This window comes from Moschus berezovskii, chromosome 1, assembly GCF_049115385.1.
Source record: "Moschus berezovskii isolate FMDL1 chromosome 1, NW_MosBer_1.0, whole genome shotgun sequence".
Lineage (NCBI taxonomy): Eukaryota > Metazoa > Chordata > Mammalia > Artiodactyla > Moschidae > Moschus > Moschus berezovskii.
In genome coordinates this window covers 42,017,409-42,040,692 of record NC_142460.1, presented here as the reverse complement: position 1 = coordinate 42,040,692, position 23,284 = coordinate 42,017,409, and the positions used below count along the sequence as shown (strand labels likewise).

The 23,284-nt window shown below is 36.1% G+C and overlaps 1 protein-coding gene across 1 annotated transcript in view; it reads right to left on the bottom strand.

The window, feature by feature from the left end:
- Window positions 1-23,284, bottom strand: part of LIPI (lipase I) — a 60,514-nt gene that overhangs the window by 21,516 nt on the left and 15,714 nt on the right. The window contains exons 4-8 of the mRNA XM_088837304.1: window positions 19,632-19,721; window positions 18,370-18,537; window positions 16,538-16,642; window positions 7,851-7,962; window positions 2,903-3,079 (exon numbers count right to left, since the gene is read on the bottom strand). Coding sequence (XP_088693430.1) covers window positions 2,903-3,079; window positions 7,851-7,962; window positions 16,538-16,642; window positions 18,370-18,537; window positions 19,632-19,721 — 652 coding nt within the window. The remainder of the gene's footprint in view (window positions 1-2,902; window positions 3,080-7,850; window positions 7,963-16,537; window positions 16,643-18,369; window positions 18,538-19,631; window positions 19,722-23,284) is intronic.

Here is a 23,284-nt window from a genome sequence, read left to right as displayed (position 1 = left end):
TCTGTAGTGGCCTGTAATTTTTGTCACCAACTATCTATCCCTTTCATGTAATAATACCCTCATCTTTCTTTACTCTACCCTCAGTCTATACACTTTGGATAAATTTGATCCCATCTTGTCTCAAAGTTAAGCATAAACCAATGAAGGAAATTATTTCCCTGGACAATCAGAAGAATCTAATTCCCTGAACACAGTGTGAGGTTCAGAGATATGAATTTGCCCAATGAAAACCAGTGAGATGCAGTGGGATCTTAGAACTTTATTTCTTTTCCTGTGGGATTTGAACTTGGAATCAAGTAGGTATGGGCAACTGACTTGACACCATGGAGACTGAGAATGAAGCAGTGTAAATGCCTGAGCCAAGAGATACCATGCAAACAATCCTTCATCCACTGAATGCAGCCACGCCAGAAGCCACATCTTCCATGGGATTTTCAGTTACAACTGGCTACATAGCCCCTTGGGCTTCCCAGGTAGCCCTAGTGATAAAGAACTCACCTGCCAATGCAGGAGACAAAAGAGATGCAGGTTTGATCCGTGGGTCAGGAAGATACTCTGGAGAAGAAAACGGCAACCCACTCCAGTGTTCTGGCCTAGAGAATCCCATGAACAGAGGAGCCTGGCTGGCTACAGTCCACTGGGTCACAGAGTCAGACATGACTAAAGCAACTCAGCATGCACATATCCCCTTTATCTTTAGGAATTTGTGGTTAGATTTTCTGTCTTTTGTAAGTTTGTTTGTTTTTTTTAACCCTCACCCCCTACAGTGGAAGTGCAGTCCTTTTAAAAATAATCGTATTTACTAATGTCTGTGCTGGGTCTTTGTTGCTGCACATGCTTTTCTCCAGTTGCGGCGAACAAAGGCTGTTTTCTAGTTGCCCTGTGCAGGCTTTTCACTGCAGTGGCTTCTCGTGTTGCAGAGCATGGATTCTAGGGCTTCAGGCTTCAGTAGTTGCATGGGCTCAGTAGTTGTGACTCATAGGCTCTAGGGTACAGTCTCAGAAGTTGTGGCGTACAGACTTAGTTGCTCCGGGCATGTGGAATCCCAGGGGATCAGGGATCAGGGATTGAACCCATGTCTCCTGCATTGGTAGGCAGATTCTTTACTACTGAGCTACCAGGAAAGCCTTGTAAGAGGTTTTTGTTTGCTTGTTTTTGCCTGCTCTAAACCTTGTGCCTATTATAAACACTGTACTGTGCACTTAAAACTTTGCCAAGAAAGTAGATCCCACTTTAAGTTTTCTTACCACGATGACAACAATGAATAAGTTAGTTAGACAAAGTGGGCAGAGGGAGGGAGCTGGCCTCTTGCTTTACCTTTGAAGAATGGGAGATTTTTAATGAGCAAGTCATTTGGTGAAATCTGTACAGTGAGGGTGCCAGAAACAGAGCATGTAAAACTACAACAACTACACTTCTTTATTTATATTTACCATCCTGAGGCTCAGAGAGGTATTAATGGAGGAGACCAGGAGAATATGATGGTGCAATAAACTTGACCTCTCTAAGATCTATTTTTTGAGCACGACAAATATAGTTTCTACTCTTATATTTAGTATAGACTTTAAAAAGCAGAGACATTACTTTGCCAACAAAGGTCCGTCTAGTCAAGGCTATGGTTTTTCCAGTGGTCATGTATGGATGTGAGAATTGGACTGTGAAGAAAGCTGATCACCGAAGAATTGATGCTTTTGAACTGTGGTGTTGGAGAAGACTCTTGAGAGTCCCTTGGACTGCAAGGAGATCCAACCAGTCCATTCTAGAGGAGATCAATCCTGGGTGTTCATTGGAAGGACTAATGCTAAAGCTGAAACTCCAATACTTTGGCCACCTCATGCGACGAGTTGACTCACTGGAAAAGACTCTGATGCTGGGAGGGATTGGGGGCGGGAGGAGAAGGGGACGACAGAGAATGAGACGACTAGATGGCATCACTGACTCTGTGGACATGAGTTTGAGTGAACTCTGGGAGTTGGTGATGGACAGGGAGGCCTGGCGTGCTGTGATTCATGGGGTCGCGGAGAGTCGGACATGACTGAGCGACTGAACTGAACTGAACTGAACTTACATAGTTAAAATAATAGATATGGAGATCAGTGGAAGATTAAAAATCTTTCAGCTCTAGTCCTGTATATATGACTGCCCTCCCCGCCACCAAAGTTTCTTTCTATCTCTGATATACTTGTCAGGGAACGGTGTTGCTAATATTCCTAACTGGTGATGCCCACATATTTGATATTTTTATAAGTATTTCAGTCAACGGCAAAAATAAAATTACCCTTTGATTTTTTTCCATCACAATAACTTTTCACTCATTAACTTTTGAATTACTAAATATTCTTATGCCAAAAGCTTACAAAATAATTTATAAATTATTTCAAAGAATTTTCCAGCCCCACTCTGTGAATACAGACTTCATCTAAATGAATATTCTTACCACTTACCATTTTGATCATTTTTATTCTCCAAAAATTCTTATTTACTATGTTCAACATTCACAAAAAGGTAATTGGGAAATCAAGTATATAAATATAGGAACATAAAGAGAAATAAAGAGAAAGTGTTGCAGTCAACAAAGGAAGAGCCACTTTTAGCAATCCAGAACCCTATTGAAATAACTGTTAAAATTCTAAGGCAGACATTTGTTTAACTTTTTTCATGTTTACTGTATCTTGTAAAGTAATTACAAATCTTTTTTCTCTGCTTGGGTAATGTGATTCCAAAATAAATCTCATTTAAGCCAAAAAATTTTATATACCTTTTAGATTGTCTACTGTTTTTATAAATATAATCTAAAATATACAATAAACATTTGAGTACACGAATTTTTAAACCACTCCTTAGCAAAGGAATATTTTCAAGTTTAGAAGATAACATTGGAATCAGAATTTAGTTTTCTTACCTTTCTGGATATGTAAGTGATTTTACCTTGAGAAGCTGAATAGTGTATTTGCATGTGGAACATTGCTGATTTGAGCTTTGAAAATATGCCAAACCAATGCTTGAAATATTTGCAACATCATTTAAAAATTGACCAAGAATCTTGAATTCTTGAAGTTTGTAAAATATTTTGTGCCTCCTAAATATAAAATTTGATATCTGATCATACTAGTAATTTGAAATGTAATACAACTTTAAAATCAATACAATCTTATCAATGTTAAGTATAAATACCAATCTTACAGTGAAAAGGCCAAACAATAATATATGTGAAATTTATTAAAATAATATAAACTATTTAAAAACAAGATAAAGTAAAAATATATGTAACTCCCACACTCAAATATTTTCGGAAAATATTTTAGGGAAAAAAATGGGACATCTTGTCTTTCTGCCTCAGTGTCTAGATTCTACACTTGTCTAAGATTTAGAGAATCCATATTTTGCTACTTCTGAAGGACTGATGCTAAAGCTGAAACTCCAATACTTTGGCCACCTCATGCGACGAGTTGACTCACTGGAAAAGAGTCTGATGCTGGGAGGGATTGGGGGCGGGAGGAGAAGGGGACGACAGAGAATGAGGCGGCTGGATGGCATCACCGACTCTGGACATGAGTTTGAGTGAACTCCGGGAGTTGGTGATGGACAGGGAGGCCTGGCGTGCTGTGATTCATGGGGTCGCAAAGAGTTGGACACGACTGAGTGACTGAACTGAACTGAACTGATAAGCCCCTGAACAGCTATCACCATTCTTTGAATAGACTGAACCCACAAATAATAATCCTTTCCTGTTCTGTGCCACTTTATCATATCATGGGTCTGCCTGCCTCTAAAGGAAAGAACAGAGGAGGAGGAAAAATAAGAAGAGGAGGAGGAAAGAAAGGGGAGGAGGAAGGAAGAGAGGAAGCGTGGGAGATATGAAGGAAAGAAGGAAAAGGGGGGAGAGGGAAGGAAAGGAAAAGTAGAGGACAGGAAATTTTTTAAAAAATCTTTTAATCATTTCTTTGTTTGAGGCAACTATCACACACAGAATGGCTGAAAAGCAACCGGTGGCACACCCAGCACTTGTGCCATCTTATATTTGGCTTGTTCTCTCCTTTGGATTCTCCAAAGCACCTACACCCCAAAAAGGTTGTTATCATTCTCCTCAAAACCCATCCCTGTCAAAGTGACTACCTCCTCTTTCACAGAACGTAATGTCATTGGTCACATCTCTAACTTCTGTCCAAGAACTTATCTAGATTTCTCAGAGATACTTCAAAGTCAGTGTGTCCAGATGGAAACATGCTGTCTTCCCCACAAAACTCATATCTACTCCATTCATTCCAAATACCAACTGTTTGCTCCTGATCACCATGTCTCCACCTCCAGCTGAGCCCTGTCTAATGAGACTCAGACAACTGTTATTCACCATGTCTACTTGGATATCTCAAGAATGCCTAAAGTTCAGTAAGTTCAAATTTAATGACATCTTCCCCAACAGCCACCTCTCACCAAAAACCCTATAGCTTAGAAATTTCCTTATACTCTTACATGGAACCACAATGCACTGTCCATACCAGACAACTAGCCTTCACCCTTCAGATCATCCCTTCTTTCAACTCCTACATCTAATCTATCCTATGTGCCTACATTCTATGGAATATCTTGAATCTTCTTTGCATCCATCCTCATCCTCGTTTTTTCATTTCCACTGAAAACACTTTATCTCAGGGCACCACTGTTCTGTGCCTTTGTTCTTGCAACAGCATCCTGTCTTTTCACTCTCCAATCCACTCTGGTCAAACTGTTTTTCCAAAACAAAACCCCAGTCCTGGCTCTATCCAGACTGCCCCAAAGCAAATATTTTATTGGTTTTCACTTGCTAGTGACTAAAATAAAAACCCTTGAACATGTCCTACAAATTCTAATTCCTATAAAATCTAGGTGCTTTCTACTGTCTCATCATTTTCCTCCTTTCCCTGCCTCTGTTCTCAGACATATCAAAGTTCCTTCAGCTCCTGAAATGGACTACAATTCCTCCTGCTTCAGGAGTTTTGCCTTTGTTGGCCCCTCTGCCTGGAATCAGCAGAGCAGATCAACTTCTGCTCCTCAGTTTTGTCTCAACAAATATAAAACATCCTTAGAAAAAGCTTTAGTGACTCCACTATTTTATGTTCCCATATGTTCTATGGTTTGCCTCTAGACATTTTTCACAGACAGATCTTATTTACATGATCTTATCACTACTCGTTTATTTTATGTCCTTTAATGAGGGTAGTATCATGTTTTTCTCATCCTAGTATATTCAGCTCCTAGTATAGTGCCTAGTTCAATATGGTGGTGGTGGTTTAGTCACTAAGTCATGTCTAATTCTTGTGACCCCATGGACTGCAGCCACCAGGCTCCTCTGTCCATGGGATTCTCCAGGGAAGAATACCGGTGTGTGTTGCCGTTTCCTTCTCCAGAGCTCAATATAGATATTAAAAGTTGTTTGCAAACAGAAATTGTGAGTATCATTATTTTATTTTTATTATGTACATGAAGTCCCCCACATACGAATCTTCAGGTTGTAAAGTTTCAAAGATGTGAACGTGTGTTCTCATGTCCAATCGCATGTCAGTTCATGTGCCTGGTGTACACTGTCACATGCGTTAATCTTCTACAAGTAGCTGTGCACAATAAAGTACGCCAAAGCACTGTACAGAGTGGGTAGTACAGCATCGTTATTTCAAGCAGGATGTCCAAAAGCAGGTATAAAAGCTGCAGTGATGTAGCTGGTACTACTGTACTTTTCAAAGTACTGTACTGTAAGATTAAAAATGTCTTCTTTATTTTTTGTGTCTGTTTGTGTTTTATGTATTATTTGTGTGAAAAGTATTATAAACCTTACAGTACAGTACTAGGTAGCCGATTGTGTTAGGTGGGTACCTAAGCTAACTTCGTTGGCCTTATGAACACACTCTCAGAACAGAACTCATCCATACATAGGGAACTTCCTGTGTTTGTAAACTCTATCTGCTCACTAGACTAAAAGTATGGAGGAACAGAAATCTAATTTTCCCTAAATTTGTCCTTAATTTCTAGTACCGTACAAGAAATGTTATTGAATGGTTAAATTGGTTCCTCTCCTTGTATCTCCTAGCTGACACTATAATTCAAATAGGTGCCAAGTTTAAAACTCAGTCACTCCTAATCACTTTTTCCTTCACTTTCACGTTTAATCGCAAAAACAAATCTATTCTAAATCCTAAAATCCCACTTCCACTGACTTGACCTAAGCCCCCATTATCTTTCATATAAATTATTATGATAGCCACCACTCTGCACCTGTTTCACCCTAATCTCCCCATTACTCATCATGTGAGGAGTCATTCTAACCTGAATACGCAATACTGATACTCAGTTTAAAATCCAATATTGGCATATCAATATATTTGGCATCATATTACAATGTGTAAGTGATTTTTAGTGACATAGTAAAAAAAAAAAAGCTATAGCATTCAGTATAAAAATCAGAAAGCAGAACACATTTGCAAAAATATCTTAATTTTGCTAAGTGAAAAAATAACGTATGCATGCACAGGGGCATGTTTAAGAGGAAGAAAGAGGAGGAAAAGGAAGAGGCGGGGGTGGAAGGGAAGGAGAAAGAGGAGGAGGTGGAGAAGGAGAAAGAGGAATGGTTGTAAGCCAACCGGTAAATGGGAATATCCCTGCATGATGTGATTATAGACTATTCTCACTTTCTACTTGTATAGCGGATTTTCTAAAGCAAGAAAATACTATTTTAATTTTGAAAAGGGAAATAAAAGATCATTTAAAAGTCTCTCACTCCCATGGCATCTAAAACAGTTAATATCCCAAAGCATGACTCAATTCATTAGCAGAGAATTATTAATAGAAAAACATGAAAGCCATTGTCCAGACTTAGATGGACAGATTTACCTTGTGTATGGGCTTCATATTTTTACATTTTTCATGAAAAATGTACTCATTAGGTATTTGAATAAAATGCATCAGAATTTAAAATAGTGTTCTGCACAGAACATGATTCTTTGAAATCAAGACTCATAATTTGTGTGCTTCTGAACAAGTTTGAAACAACCACTCTAGGACCGCAGTCTGTGTGCTATTACTGAACTCAGCCACTCTCTCTCTCCATGCCTTTGAAAGCACCCTCAACCATTAATGACAGTAATACCATCCTTTTGAACATTTCCTTGCTTCTCTCTCTGGACTCCCGTGGCTCATGAGTGTTCTGTTACTCTAAGACTTATTACTCAAAGCTGTAATTTTGCATTAGTCTCCTCCAGTATTCTGTGACCACCTCGAGAATGGTAACATTGCTATTTCGTTTGGATCCCCATTATTTAGTGAAACACCTGAATACATTTGGTTGGTGCTAAATAACACTTGTTGAATAAGTAAATCTGAAAGCTAACAAAGCATGTGTCTGATAAGAATAAGTAATGAATCACACATATATGTGTGCATGGGTATATACATATATACACTGTTTTAAGCAATTTAAAGTAATAAACTATTGGGTTGGTCAAAAAAGTTCATTTGGGTTTTTCCACAAGATGTTACAGAAAAATGTGGAAGAACTTTTTGGCCAACCCAATATTATGGAATAATATCAATAGTTATTATAACAAATCCTAGCAGTGCTCAAAATTAGGTGGAAAATTTTTTCTTTTAACTCTTGCAGTAGCTAGAGGCATACCATGAACAAATTATTTAGTTTCTTCCATATTTTGCATCTCCATTCATAGAATGAGTGAATTAGAATATGACAACCAGAGATCCATTTAATATTCAATAATTTAAGACTCACTGCATAGAAAATTTATACTGTTTGGATTATCCTGCAAAGTGGATGCTTGAGAAAATATATCTTACAAAAGAAAGAGACACTAAATTATACTTACTCATAGAGCCTTGGCTCTTCAACAATTCCAAGTTGGTTTAATAATTTAAATGTAACATAGCCATCCTTCATATTTTTATCCAGAACAATTATACTGAGAACAAAATAATAGGCTACAAAACAAAAATGTGGAATGTAATTCATGTTATTTTTAAATTTTATTTTGGTGAAGATATGCATTTAAATATATATTTATGTAATCTAGGCACATATTATATCTGCAAATAATATTGAGAGGCACTCATTTGGTACACAGGTAATAGATTTTCCCTCTTGCTAAATTTTAACTAGTCTTGAAAAAATGAGGAATGAAAGCTTGCCAGTCAGTCATGAGTATTGTGAAAAGTTGGTCAAATAATTAGTAAATACTAACTGGTCTCAAAACCAAAATATATCAGAATTTAGGTCACTTAATTTGGGCCTTAGAAAGCATCACTACGAACAAAGCTAGTGAAGGTGATGGAATTCCAATTGAACTATTTCAAATCCTGAAAGATGATGCTGTGAAAGTGCTGCACTCAATATGCCAGCAAATTTGGAAAACTCAGCAGTGGCCACAGGACTGGAAAAGGTCAGTCTTCATGCCAATCCCAAAGAAAGGCAATGCCAAAGAATGCTCAAATTACCGCACAATTGCACTCATCTCACACACTAGTAAAGTCATGCTCAAAATTCTCCAAGCCAGGCTTCAGCAATACGTGAACCATGAAATTCCAGATGTTCAAGCAGGTTATAGAAAAGGCAGAGGAACCAGAGATCAAATTGCCAAAATCCGCTGGATCATGAAGAAAGCAAGAGAGTTCCAGAAAAACATCTATTTCTGCTTTATTGACTATGCCAAAGCCTTTGACTGTGTGCATCACAATAAACTGTGGAAAATTCTGAAAGAGATGAGAATACCAGACCACCTGACCTGCCTCTTGAGAAACCTGTATGCAGGTCAGGAAGCAACAGCTGGAACTGGACATGGAACAACAGACTGGTTCCAAATAGGAAAAGGAGTACGTCAAGGTTGTATATTGTCACCCTGCTTATTTAACTTATATGCAGAGTACATCATGAAGAAAGCTGGACTGGAAGAAGCACAAGCTGGAATCAAGATTTCCGGGAGAAATATCAATAACCTCAGATATGCAGATGACACCACCCTTATGGCAGAAAGTGAAGAGGAACTAAAAAGCCTCTTGATGAAAGTGAAAGAGGACAGTGAAAAGGTTGGCTTGAAGCTCAACATCCAGAAAACAAAGATCATGGCATCTGGTCCCATCACTTCATGGGAAATAGATGGGGAAACAGTGGAAACAGTGTCAGACTTTGTTTTTTTGGGCTCCAAAATCAGTGCAGATGCCGATTGCAGCCATGAAATTAAGAGACGCTTACTCCTTGGAAGGAAAGTTATGACCAACCTAGATAGCATATTAAAAAGCAGAGACATTACTTTGCCAACCAAGGTCCGTCTAGTCAAGGCTATGGTTTTTCCAGTGGTCATGTATGGATGTGAAAGTTGGACTGTGAAGAAAGCTGATCGCCGAAGAATTGATGCTTTTGAACTGTGGTGCTGGAGAAGACTCTTGAGAGTCCTTTGGACTGCAAGGAGATCCAACCAGTCCATTCTAAAGGAGATCAATCCTGGGTGTTCACTGGAAGGACTGATGCTAAAGCTGAAACTCCAATACCTTGGCCACCTCATGCGACAAGTGACTCACTGGAAAAGACTCTGATGCTGGGAGGGATTGGGGGGTGGGAGGAGAAGGGGACAACAGAGAATGAGATGGCTGGATGGCATCACTGACTTGATGGACATGAGTTTGAGTGAACTCCAGGAGTTGGTGATGTACAGGGAGGCCTGGCGTGCTGTGATTCATGGGGTTGCAAAGAGTCGGATACGACTGAGTGACTGAACTGAACTGAAATTTGCTTGACAAATATAATTCCCAATTTCACTGGCTGTTTAGGAATACAGTAAAATTGTTATTTAGTCACTATAGCATGTCCAATTCTTTTGCAACTCCATGGACCATGGCCTGCCAGGCTCCTGTGTCCATGGGATTTTCCAAGGAAGAAGACTGGAGTGGGGTGCCATTTCATTCTCCAGGCAATCTTCCCAAGCCAGGGATGGAACCCTCATCTCCTGCACTGACAGATGGATTCTTTACCACTGAGCCACCAGGGAAGCCAGACAAAATTAGACAATCCTATATAGAGTGAGATCATAGTGTCTCTATTTCAAAATGTCATTAAAAAATTGATATATCTTTCAGAGGAAAAGATGCTGAACTCATCCCTTTACCCATTATTGTCTGGGCTACACAGAAATTTCCTACTCTCTATGAATTTTCCCAAGTATTGTGCAAAACTCTTAGAATACAATGTATATAGACAGAATGTGGAATAGATTAACTTTTCTTCTGAGATACACATGTACAAAAATTGTGCATGTTAGCTGTTAAATGTTTCTATTAAACAGCCAAGAGTACTTAGATCCTTCGTACACCTCAAAGTAATTGGCCTTTATCAACTGATAGCACAAAAGACATAAAGGAACACTTCTTACTTTGCAGTGATAGCCCAGCATTAGATAAAATATCTTGGTCCCCTCACCCCAAAAAATGTGGGAGCTCACATTGCTCAGTTGATTCCTGGAAGTATGATATATTGAGATGTTACATAATTACCCTGTCTCCTGGTATAATTACATAGAAATTCTGGGTTAAAATTCATGAATTAGATATACAACCAAGCACAGATGAAGAAAGACCAAATACTAGGAGGCATCAATGAAGAGAAATTAAAGGCAAGCCTTAGGAATTGAAGCCCTGCGTCTCTAAAGGGCTTGAGAACTGGTTGAAAATGGGGACAGAGACTGACGTTCAGCTTCCCTGCAACACTGAGTGATGGAGCCGAAATGAAAACCCTCAGCGTCAGCGACCTTAAATCTCTGCTTTGTCACTGACAGAGAGACTTGGAAAATTCTTCCTACTGGCTGTGTATTAGTCTTAAGTGGAAAAAAAAGAATTCCCTGAGACTAAAATAAACTCCAGGTAACACAGAATTTAAATTTACAAGTCCCTATTGGTTAAGGACCTCCATAAATTTACATGAAAAATCCTCCAGGGTTATGGTACATAAATTCTGGAAAAAACAAAATCCACCTTGTTCTGAAGGGAGAATTTTGAAGAGCAGAGTGATGAGAGTTTTCTATGATAAAATGTGGCATGAATATTTATTTTGAAATAACATAAACATTTTTCATTTAATTTTAATAGAGATTTGGATTGAACATTGAGACTAGAAAACGATAACAATAAATCATGACTAAATTATTAGATGAATAAATAAATATATATACACATACATATGTTTAACCAGAAGAAAACAATAGATTATTTAAATTAACAGATTAATAAATAAATGAATCTATACATATATAAGTTTAACAAGAATAAAACTATAGATTATCTGCATTAGATTACTAATAAATGAAAATACAAATTTATATTAAAACAAGAGAATATCTTTTAAGTATTCAGTGAAAATAACTCTCAGTGTAGAATTCTATTCTGGACTAAAATTGCACTCCAGAGTAAGAAAATGATAAGGACATTTTCAGGGAAACAAACTGAGAGACATTACTTAGTAAAAAGTTATTAAGGATCTATTTTAGCAAGACAAAAATTAAGTCCAAAAGGAAGGAGATGAGGAGGGAAAAAAAGACAAGTTAAAATGTAGAAAACTGAAACTGCTAAATATAAGTGAGCATTTGATTAATGATAATATTCATAATAATTATTCATTGTTAAATGAAATAAAATACTACAGAATATAATATTAAAGATAAAGGGTACAAGATTTAAAGCCTCTATGAAACAAATTGTTGTTGTGTCAGAATCTGATAAATGTCTGTGAGGCAAAAAATGATGCATTTCTAATTATGAAGCAAAAATAAGCAAGTCACCAGGAAAACATGAAAATCCTGAAACTATATAGCTAAAACTCACAGCTTCAGAATACTTAAAGCTAAAACCTAAACAATGTAACTCCTGCTAAAATAAAAGATTTAAACAGCATTTGAATTGTCACATAGAGAAAATGTCCCAGATGTGACTGAAAATTATCTGTTATACCAAGAACAAAGAAAACTGGTGAGAAAAGACAATCAACTAACGCCAGTACTGAGATGAATTAGACGCTGGGAAAGTCTGATGAGGATTTTAAAGGAACCATCATAAAAATGCTTCAGAGTCAGAGGCTGTTGAAAAAAGATGAAGGAATGGAAAAATCTCAGCCAAGAAATAGACACTATAAAAGAAAATAAAGTAGACATTACATAAATGACAACTACCACAATGGACACAGAACTTATGGGGTAGTCTCAATAGCAGAGTGGAAATGATAGAGGACAGAAATCAGGGAACTGGATGACAGATCAATCTGCCACTCAATCTGAAAACAGAGAAAAAACAGACTGAGAAATAAATGGACAGAGCCCCAGGGATCTGTCAGACTACAGCAAAAAAATTATAATCAAGCTTCAGAACACTAAAAGAAAAAAGAATAATGTCCTGAAAGCAGCCAAAGAGAAATGATGCGTTATCTACAGGAGAACGACCAATTGAGTTACAATGAATCTGAAACCACAGAGGCCAAAAGAAACTGATAACACTTTTCAAGTGCTAAAAGAAGGAACTCAACTCTAATTCTTATACACAGAAAAACTATACTTTGAGAATAAAGGAGGAATAGAGACATTTTCAAAGAAAACAAAGAATTTCTCTTTAGCAGACTCATTCTTACATATTGTAAGAAGGAACAAAGAGGAATTGATGAAGTAAATAATTCTGGAGGATCAGAAACAAAAAGGGGAAAATGGGAAAAGAAAAAATATGGGTACATACAATAAAGTAGGCTTCTCTGGTGGCTCAGACGGTAAAGAATCTGCGTGCAATGAGGGAGGCCTGGGTTCGATCCCTGGGTTGGGAAGAGCCCCTGAAGAAGGGAATGGCAGCCCACTTCGGTATTCTTGCCTGGAGAATTCCATGGACAGAGGAGCCTGGCGGGCTACAGACTATGAGGTCGCAGAGGACTGAGTGACTAACACTTTCATAATAAATTATCCTTACCCTTTTGAATTTATATCATATATGACACTTGAAATAAAAATTATCACATGATCTGATACTCAAGACAATAATATTAAAAAGTGGAGAACGTAAAATAACCTAAATGGAAGTGAAGTTCTCACATTTCACTTGAAGTGGTAAATATTGATACCAGTAGAATGTGAAAACTCACATATGTATATTTAACTGCAGTTAAGTATACATATTTATGTCTATCTCCTAATCTTCGGGACCTGTGAATCTGTTACCTGATATGGCAAAGAATAATTAAGAATTCAAATGGAATTAAGGTTGCTAATAAGCTGCCCTTAGAAGAGAGAGGTTATCTTGAATTACCCAAGTGGGCATAACACAGTTCCAAAGATTGTAATCACAAAACCTTAAAGGTGGAAGAGGAGGACAGAAGAAGAGAATCAGAAAAAAGGTTGCAAGGCAGAAGGAAGGTCAAAGCGATTGTTTCTTCTTTATTCTTCTTTGGAATAATTATTTTAGATATTCTAAGATATGTGCTTTTAAAACAAGATTGTCTATGTTTAAAGGAACACATACAATTATAAAACTGTTAGAAAAAAATTTGAGTGAAAATCCTCAGGACCGAGGGCTCATCCAAGAGTTCTTAGATATCAAAGGAATGTTCCTTGAAAAGGAAAAGAGATAAATTAGACTTCATCAAAAGTAAATCCTTTTGCCCTTGTGAAAGCCCTTGTGAAGAAGATGAAGACACTCAAGTTTCAAACTAGGAAAGAATATTTGCAGACCAAATCTTCAACAAGGAAACAAGGACTACAATAAAAATATATGAAGAACCCTCAAAAGCCAATAGTTTAAAAAATCCAATTGGAAAATGAGCAAAGGACACAAACACACAGTACACCATACAGAGAAGATATGCAAACTCATAAGCTATTAGGGTGACAAAAATTAAAACCTTAACAAGATATCACTATATACTATCAGGAAGGATAATTTTTTAAAAAAATAATGACAACACTAAATGCTAGTAAGAAATCATTTATTAGATCACTCATACTTTGCTGCGGGTAATATAAGATGGTCAGCCACAGTAAAAAATTCTCAATTTCTTATAAGGTTAAATGTAAAATTAATTTCTGATTTTATATTTATATTCCTGAGACTTTATACCAGAGAAATGATAAATTGACATGAAAACTTATATACAAATATCCAAAGCAGCTTTAATATAATAGCCCAATCTAAATACATCCCTAATGTTCTACAACATATGAATGATTAAAAAAACTTTAGTGCATACATACCATGGAATAATATTTAGCAATAAAAAGGAATGAATTATTGATAGATGGCACAACACAAATGAACCTCCAGAAATTATGCTGAGTTTAAAAAGTCCAGTAAAAAAGTAACATAGTGAATGCTGCTGCTGCTGCTAAGTCGCTTCAGTCGTGTCCAACTCTGTGCGACCCCATGGACGGCAGCCCATCAGGCTCCCCCATCCCTGGGATTCTCCAGGCAAGAACACTGGAGTGGGTTGCCATTTTCTTCTCCAATGCATGAGGGTGAAAAGTGGAAGTAAAGTCACTCAGTCATGTCTGACTCTTTGAGACCCTATGGACTGAAGCCTACCAGGCTCCTCCATCCATGGGATTTTCCAGGCAAGAGTACTGGAGTGGGTTGCCATTGCCTTCTCTGAACACAGTGAATAATTCCCTTTATATAACATTTTTCAAAATGACAAATTTTTAGGAATATATTAATGGATGTCAAGGATTAGAAACAGCAGGATATGAAGGTGGTATTAATATTATATAGCTATAAAAGTGCCACCCAAGAGGTCTGATAGTGATGGAACAGTTCAATATCTTCACTAGGGTGATAGATACAGAGCTCTATATTTGATGATTAAGTTATAGAGAACTAAAAACACACACATACACACACATGAGGAAATATACATAAGATGGATTGTAGCAATATCATGTGATAGCTGGACACAATTGAGCGACTGAATTGAGTGATATTATATTTATTCTATAGTGTTACAAAATTTTACCACTGAATAAAGTGCACACTGGATCCCTCTGCATTGGTTCTTACATCTGCATGTGAATCTAAATTTAATTCAATAAAAATTTTAATAAAAAAATGGATGAGCCCAATTCTGAATTCTGAAAGAGCCTCTTGATGAGGGTGGAAAAGGAAAGTGAAAAAGCTGGCTTAAATTTCAACATTCAGAAAAACTAAGATCATGGCATTAGGTCCCATCACTTTATGGTATATAAATGGGGGAAAAGTAGACATAGTGGCAGATTTTATATTCTTGGGCTCCAAGATCACTGTTGACAGTGACTGCAGGTACAAAATTAAAAGACACTTGCTCTTTGAAAGAAAAGCTATGACAAACCTAACAATGTATCAAAAAGCAAAGACCACTTTGATGACAAAGCTCCACATAGTCAAAGCTATGGTTTTTCCAGTAGTCATGTCTGGATGAGAGAGCTGCACCATAAAGAAGGCTGATCACTGAAGAATTGATACTTTTGAACTCTAGTGTTGGAGAAGACTCTTGAGAGGCCCTTGGACAGCAAGGATATCAAACCAGTCAATCCTAATGAAGAGCAACCCTGAATATTCATAGAAGGACTGATGATGAAGATGAAGCTTCAGTACTTTGGCCACCTGATGGGAAGAGCCAACTCATTGGAAAAGATGCTGATGCTGGGAAAGATCAAGGGTAGGAGGAGAAAGGGGTGACAAAGGATGAGATGGTTGGATGGCATCACTGATTCAATGGACGTGAGTTTGAGCAAACTCCAGGATATAGTGAAAGATTGGGAAGCCTGGCATGCTGCAGCCCATGGGGTTGCAGAGTCGGACATGATTTAGCGACTGAACAACAACAATTCTGAATGACAGGACGCATCACAAACGTTTAAAGAACATCTTAAAATTGATAACAACTTTGACTGCAAAATATCTACAATAACTGACCAAAAATATCTTATTGGGTCTATTTCAAATATTTATTCCTCAGGAATGGCAAACTTATGGAAATATATTTCATAATATTTTCATATAATAGGATTTGCTTTATTTAAACCACTTTAAGCTCCTGATTGCTAAAAAGAATAATTTTACTTTTTTAAATACTTCTTCATAAATCTAACTAGTTAATAAGTTTCTGAGATTTTCTCCTGTTCTCCATATTTTCTCTTCTTATTTAACTCTAAATAAATTGGGAAGATTATTATTTACTTGCACATTTTGTATTTATATAATTCAGTTTCAGTTTCCAAAGGGGCGCTAACAGTGTAGATAGATGTCTTAAACTCTGTGAGTTGTTATATGCTGACATAACACTAAACATAGGAGAATAATCATGTAAATTGAGGGGGAAAACAAAAGACATCGATTGTTTTTTGGAAGAATATTACCCAAAGCATATGCTCATTTTATTTGAATTTGTACAACTGACCCTCTAGCAAATTTTAAAGTTCCTTGAAAGCACATTATGAAATTTGAATTTTGGATAAAAATTGAAATTAGTATATAAAACTAATAGTTAATTTGTTAAAAAAGATTAACTTACTACAGAATGGATTTGTTCCAACAGTATCCAAAAATACAGTCGTCCTGAGAGTTGTGTTTTCTATCCTTTCTTTTAAAATATCTTTCCATAGCTCAATTTGATAACCTGAGATTTGAGAAATAGAATATTAGTCATTGAACTTGCATCAAATAGCATACAAAAATATCTAATTACTGAAAAGAACTAAAGGATCAATGTATTATAATAATAATTACAATTTATGGATTTTTATAACTTAAAATCACTTTTCAAATAATTTCCCATCCTATTTATTTCAACTATAACAACTCTTACATTGAAGATTCACAAATAAATCTACACCCTGGAAATCATATCAGATCTTTGCATACTCCATATGGTTAAAGTCCATCTGCCAAAGTTTTTATTTATAAATTGGTAATTTTACTTGAAACTCCTTTTAGTGAATTCAACAGAAAAAACTGATTAGATAAAACTTGAACATAAAATTTAACTCCATGAGCACAGCCTCCAATTCTCTTATATACATATTCATGCTGATACAGCATGTATATGTACACATTATACATACAAGGTATATAGTATAGATATCACCTTAATTATATATGAAATATATATCATCTCTGCTATATATATATATATACACACACAATACTATATATTGTATGTATAATATATATTTCAGATATAAACCTTATTTGTACATATAGAATATGTAATACACACACATATCTAAGATGCTTCCTACTTCATGTATGTGTCTATTTCTACATTGCTACCTCCAAATTTGAAATCTGAATGCAGTAGACAGAATACTGAATTGAAAATTCAGAGATTTAACTCTAGTTTTCCCTTGTGCCCTTAAGCAATCCACATGTTCACATTGGGTCACGATTTACTTTGGAAAAGCAATAGAACCAGAAAAGCAATCCCCAACATGAGGGCTGAAGAAAACCAATCCCACTAACGTATATTATATAAACTAAAATATATTCTAGACAGAGGGGTCTATGAGGAAATAAGTCTAGCAAAGCCTGCAGAGTGCTTATCTCTTCTAGTGATTCTCTACGTATGTTAGTATATACCTCTTATGAAAGAAAATCACAGGAGGCTGTTTAATTCAGACTTTGTCATTGCTACCCATTTAATTGAAGCCACTTGGCTTTGGAAACATTTCTAGTAGACCTGTCATGATACGATTAGATGTTGACATGCTCATGACATACTTGGGGTCTGGTATTGTCTTTGGCAAACACTGAACAAACAGCCTCTGAGATTCATTTCCAGCTTTAAAATTCTATTTTTACGTGGATACTTTTTTCTCTATAATTTCCCACTGTCAGACTTCAGTTAATCAAAAGTTGCAATACTTAACTGTTCTTACCAAGTTTATCGATTTAGAAAGTATAAACCATGTGTGATTCGTATCTGCCTGCTACTAACAAATGCAAAGCTAACGATGGCTCATACCTCTTCACTTCTTAAGACTTCCCTTAAAAATACAAACTAACAGCAAACAAAACCCTCAGTATCACTAAAAATGAATGTTTCTTTCTTTAGTGGAAATATAGATGGATGATAGATCCTTCTGTGTGTTAAGAACAAGGACCATCAAGAGGCCACCACATGCATACACTACACGCAGCACAGAAGAGGTTGCCCAAGTTCCTCTCACTAAGAACCTTAAAAACATTTACTAGAAAATGAACTATTTTCTCTGTCCCACAGAAGACTTTTCCAAAAATGTTAGTATATTAACCAGTAAACATGAAAGGTTCCAGCAGAAAATAATAACACAATTATGCTGTTCACGTTCCACAAAGAATTAGAGTAATTATAACAATCTCTCTTACCTAGTTTAGGACATGATTTTTCCTTAAAGTCAGCACAATCCGCACATAAACCAGTCTTATAATCTTTGTATGAACGACAAGAAAATGAAATAAAATTGCAGCTCGTTTCCAAAGCTGCCATGAATAAGTAAACTGCTCTCTGGTGGTCACATTTAATAAATTCAAGTCCTTGAGTGTTAAAAATCAAGCAGTTAGATGTATTAAGCCAAGTTCAAGTAAATTAGAAAAAAAATTTAAAGATTAAATTCTACCTAATGCTGTGCACTTTATGAATATCACAGTGCTGACTACAATGCAGTTTTATCTCAGGCAACTTAATAAATGGTACCATTGAAAGCTTAAATATAGTATGCCTTTTACATGAGATATATAAGAAATTTTTCTAAAGTAATAATTAAAGTAGCCAAAATGTTTAATTTCAGTACTTTGACAATTACACATGCACTGCTACCATATTTAATGATTAGTGTACATATAACTCCCTTCTAAACTCTCACCCCTAACATTCCTACTCAATGTCAAAGATACCTGTGCAAATAGGAGACATTAAAGATTTATCATGTCCCTTTCCTTTCCTAACTTCTCACATTCCTGTCCCTTTGAGTAAACTCCTCTAGTTTTTGTGGCCTTTAAAGATGTGGTTCTTGACCAGTTCCCACTGTAGATCTCAGGACATTTCTCACCGTGGCTCTAAAGTAAGCCAAATTCCATACAGAGAGCAGTTGTTCAGCTCTTTAGGTACAGAATGACCAAGTGCAAGAGTTCATAATCTGTGAATAACACACAGCAATACTATGGTAATGGCTGGAGAAAAAAATGGCAACCCACTCCAGTATTCTTGCCTGGGAAAATCCCACTGACAGAGGAGCCTGGTGGGCTATAGTCTATGGGGTCACAAAACAGTCACAACTTAGCAACTAAACAACAACAACAATGGTAAAAATTAAATCCTGAAACAAAACTTGTATTATATGATACTTTGGCTACACATGCTTCTTCACTGACATAACTTCTAATGTTTAAACTGATAAACTAAAAATGTTGAGACTATAAGATAATAAGTTTCATCCATAATCAAATGAGATGTCTACGGGTAACATTTATGAACTCAGAAGGATCAAATTAGACCATTTCCACCAATAACTCCTGAATGATGAGCAGTGGTGAAAAAAATGTTGACCACAGATTAAAAAGGAAAAAAACTGATCTTCTTTCATTTTTTTGAAGCATGCACAATTTATTCTAAAATACTTTTTGTATACCTGAAAAAATTGATTTAGGACAGCCAGGTTGCTTTTTCCCTCCATTTGGATAAAAATCTATATGTCCCAAGGGTTGTTTAATGCCTAAACCTGAGAAGAAAAGACCCAAGAATCACAAAGTATATATAATCTGTTCAGCAACACATATAAAACAAAGTTTCCTATAAAATTCATTGACAGATTCATGTCAATGTATGGCAAAACCAATACAATAATGTAATTAGCCTTCAATTAAAATAAAAAATTTAAAAAATAGACATAAAAAAACAGGGTAATCAACTGAAATTGGATTTCCTGGATATTTCATTATGATAACAGTAAAGTTTTGCAAAATGAATTGTCACATAATTACAAAAAAAATATTCATTGACAGTAACTCAAAATGTGAATTGAAAATAAAATTCTTTTTTAAAAGATGACTTTTTTGGTATTATTTCCTCAATTTAACTTCTCATGCAAATTACATTTCATTAATTTAGTACATTTACATGTGATCAGTGTATTGTGGGCCCATAACAGTTCTTTGTGCTATGAATATATCAATACAATTGAAAAAGGAAGAGCAAAAAATTCTCATTGCAGTGGAAATTACATCCTAGTGGAAGAGAGACATCATAAACAAGTAAAAATGCAGTATGTCAGATAATAATAAGTGCTGCAGAGAAAAATTAAGCAGAATAAAGGACAGTGAATGTGGTAGGTTGGACTTTTAAATAGTTTGGGAAATCTCTTACTGAAGAGGTGAGAATTGAACAAAGATGTGAAGTGTGAAGGACGTGAGTGAGGCAGAATCAAGTAGATATCTGTGTGCATACGGGCTATTTAAAGAATCCAGTTTATCTGGTATACCATGTGAGAGAGAGCACTGGAGGAAATGAAGCTAAGTCATTTAGGACTTTTTAGGTGTGATCATTCACTCTCATTCTGGATAATAATGCATAGCATTTGATGCTAGACTCACTAACTGGAAAAATCAAAAGATGCGACTTCAACTGGAACAAGTTGGGCCAGAGTGACATGAACCATGTAGCTATGATTTAAGAACTTCTGTATACACTCATCCATTGGCATCCATGGGGTATTGTTTCCAGGAACTCCCCTCCATCTCCCACTCTCCCACAGAGACACGAAAATTTGAGGATGCTCAAGTCCGGTATATAAAATGGTACAGCACAGTCATTCCCCCTTGCCCGCAAGTTCCACATTCATGGATATAGACAGCCAATTGTATCTGTAGAACCTTGGGACATTAGGGGAGGTACACTTTCTAGGTACATTAACCAATACGGGGTCTGTAACCTAGGGGAGCAATAGAAATTAAAAAAAAAAAAAGGTAGCAAACTCAGAATATTTGGGACTGTGATCTCACTCCCAAGTAAGATAACAATGTTTTTGCTTGGGTTTCAAGAAATTTCCTACAACATAATGAACTCTTGAGAGAGATCAGCAATAGACTGAGCACAGCAAAGATAAATACTTGGGTCTGACAGTAAGGATCAAGATGCAGCTACTTGATTTAGTTCTAGTTAGTATCAGAATAAGATATCAGCTGGTGAGACATTACCAGGGCATGGGGACACTGGGCATGAGCATTACAGGGAAGGGGATACAGGATATAAGGAGAGACAAAAGGCAATTTAGGTGACTTCCTCAGAATCCCCTGGAATCCAGGGATGCACATGTAGGATTTAATTGTGACAGTGGTGAGGATAAACTAACCAACTCCTCCTTCCATTCCATCACCCACTTAGCTTGTGGAATTTTAGTAAGGAAGAACAGTCTTCTAAATATAACCCCCTTGAAGTCCAATAATTTTGGAGATCTTTAAAAATTCCTCATATTTGAACTCATCATAAGAGTTCTAAAACTAGGGGTTTCAGGTTTAGAGCCATCACTTTCTCCAATCTGCATCTGAAGTAGAATCAAAACTAAGAAGACTGCTCAGGAATCAGGAAGAAGCAAAAGATATTTATTATTAACTTACAAGTAGCCCTTGATTCAGGCATGTCATTTCCCTTTTATCAGGTGGAAGGGGCAGGGCAGTTGAGTCTGCTTGGGCCATTCATTCTCTTGGTTTCAAGAAGGGTGGGGAGAGCAGATATGGTTTTTTAATTTTCTTTTTATTGTAAAATATAACACATACATGCAGAAAAGAATATAAGACATAAAACTAAAGATTAATTAATAAATATAAGGCAAACAGCCACTTAGCTACCAAACCAATGTCAGGAAATAACCCAATAACCAGCACCTTACTTTTCTATAAAAATTAAAACCACTTTTTCTTTTCATACTTTTTCCTATTTCTATTCTTTACCTTATAAGGATGCTTCCAAAACAATACATTTTATATTAGCTCATTCTGGAAATATATATAAATTGACTCATATTTCAAACATGTTTTTGTGTCTGGCTTCTTTCAATTATCAGTATATTTGTGATATTAGACCACATTGTCAGGTATAAATGTAGTCACCCATTTGTAATCATTCATTGCTATACAGTATTTCATTGACATACACACCACAACTTATTTATCCATTCTTCTGTTGATGGACATATGTTATTTCAAATTTAAGGTTAATATGTGTTAATACTATGAACATCCTTGAACACACACATTAATGCATATTTGAAAGCATATGTGTTGGTCACATACCTAGGAATAGAATCGCTATGTTATAGAATATGAGTATATTCAATTTTAATAAATGATCCTAAATAAATTGCCAAAGAGGTTGTACCAATTTATACCACTACCAACAACATATAAGTATCTCTGCTGTTTTACATACCCTCCAATAGATGGTCTTGTCAGGTTTTTTAATTTTAGTCATTCTGGTAGGCAAGTGGTAATACATGAGGTTTTAATTTACATGTTTCTGCTTACTGAAGATTTTAAGAACTTTCCATTGCCTAGTTGGGATTTCCCTTTTATAAAATATCTGATCAAGTCTTGATTTAATCAAGTTGCATTTTTCTTTATTACTGATGTATAGGACTTACTTATCTGTTTTCCTGTTTTGGTTCGCTGTTAGCTTTCATGAAGGTTTCTTTAATGAGTTCTTAATTTTAATACAATCAGACATCTTAATGTTTCAATTTGGGTTACGGATTTTCATGCACACTTTAGAAAAATGTTATGTTACAAATATTTTAAAAATAATAGTTCATAATATGTTTATTGCTTTACCTTTCACCATAGGAAAAGAATTTTCCTATATATTCCCTATATTTTCCTATTCTGTGTTTTATGGGCATTAGAGATGTATTATTTCATTTCAAGTTTTCAACTGACTGACATAGAACCACTTACCAAAAAGTCTATAAATAACAAATGTTGGAGATGACCTTAAGAAAAGGGAACCCTCATACACTATTGATGGGAATATAAATTTGTGCAGCCACTACGGAAAACAGTATGGAAGTTCCTTTAAAAAACTAAACAGAACTACCATTGATCCAGCAGTTCCACTCCTGGGTATATATCTGGAGTAAATTAAAACACTAATTTAAAAAGATACATGCTCCCCAGTGTTCACAGTAGTACTATGTACAAGAGCCATGACAGGAAGCAACCCAAGTGCCCATCAACAGATTACTGGATTAAGAAGTGAATGGAATATTACACAGCCATAAAGTGAAATATTGCC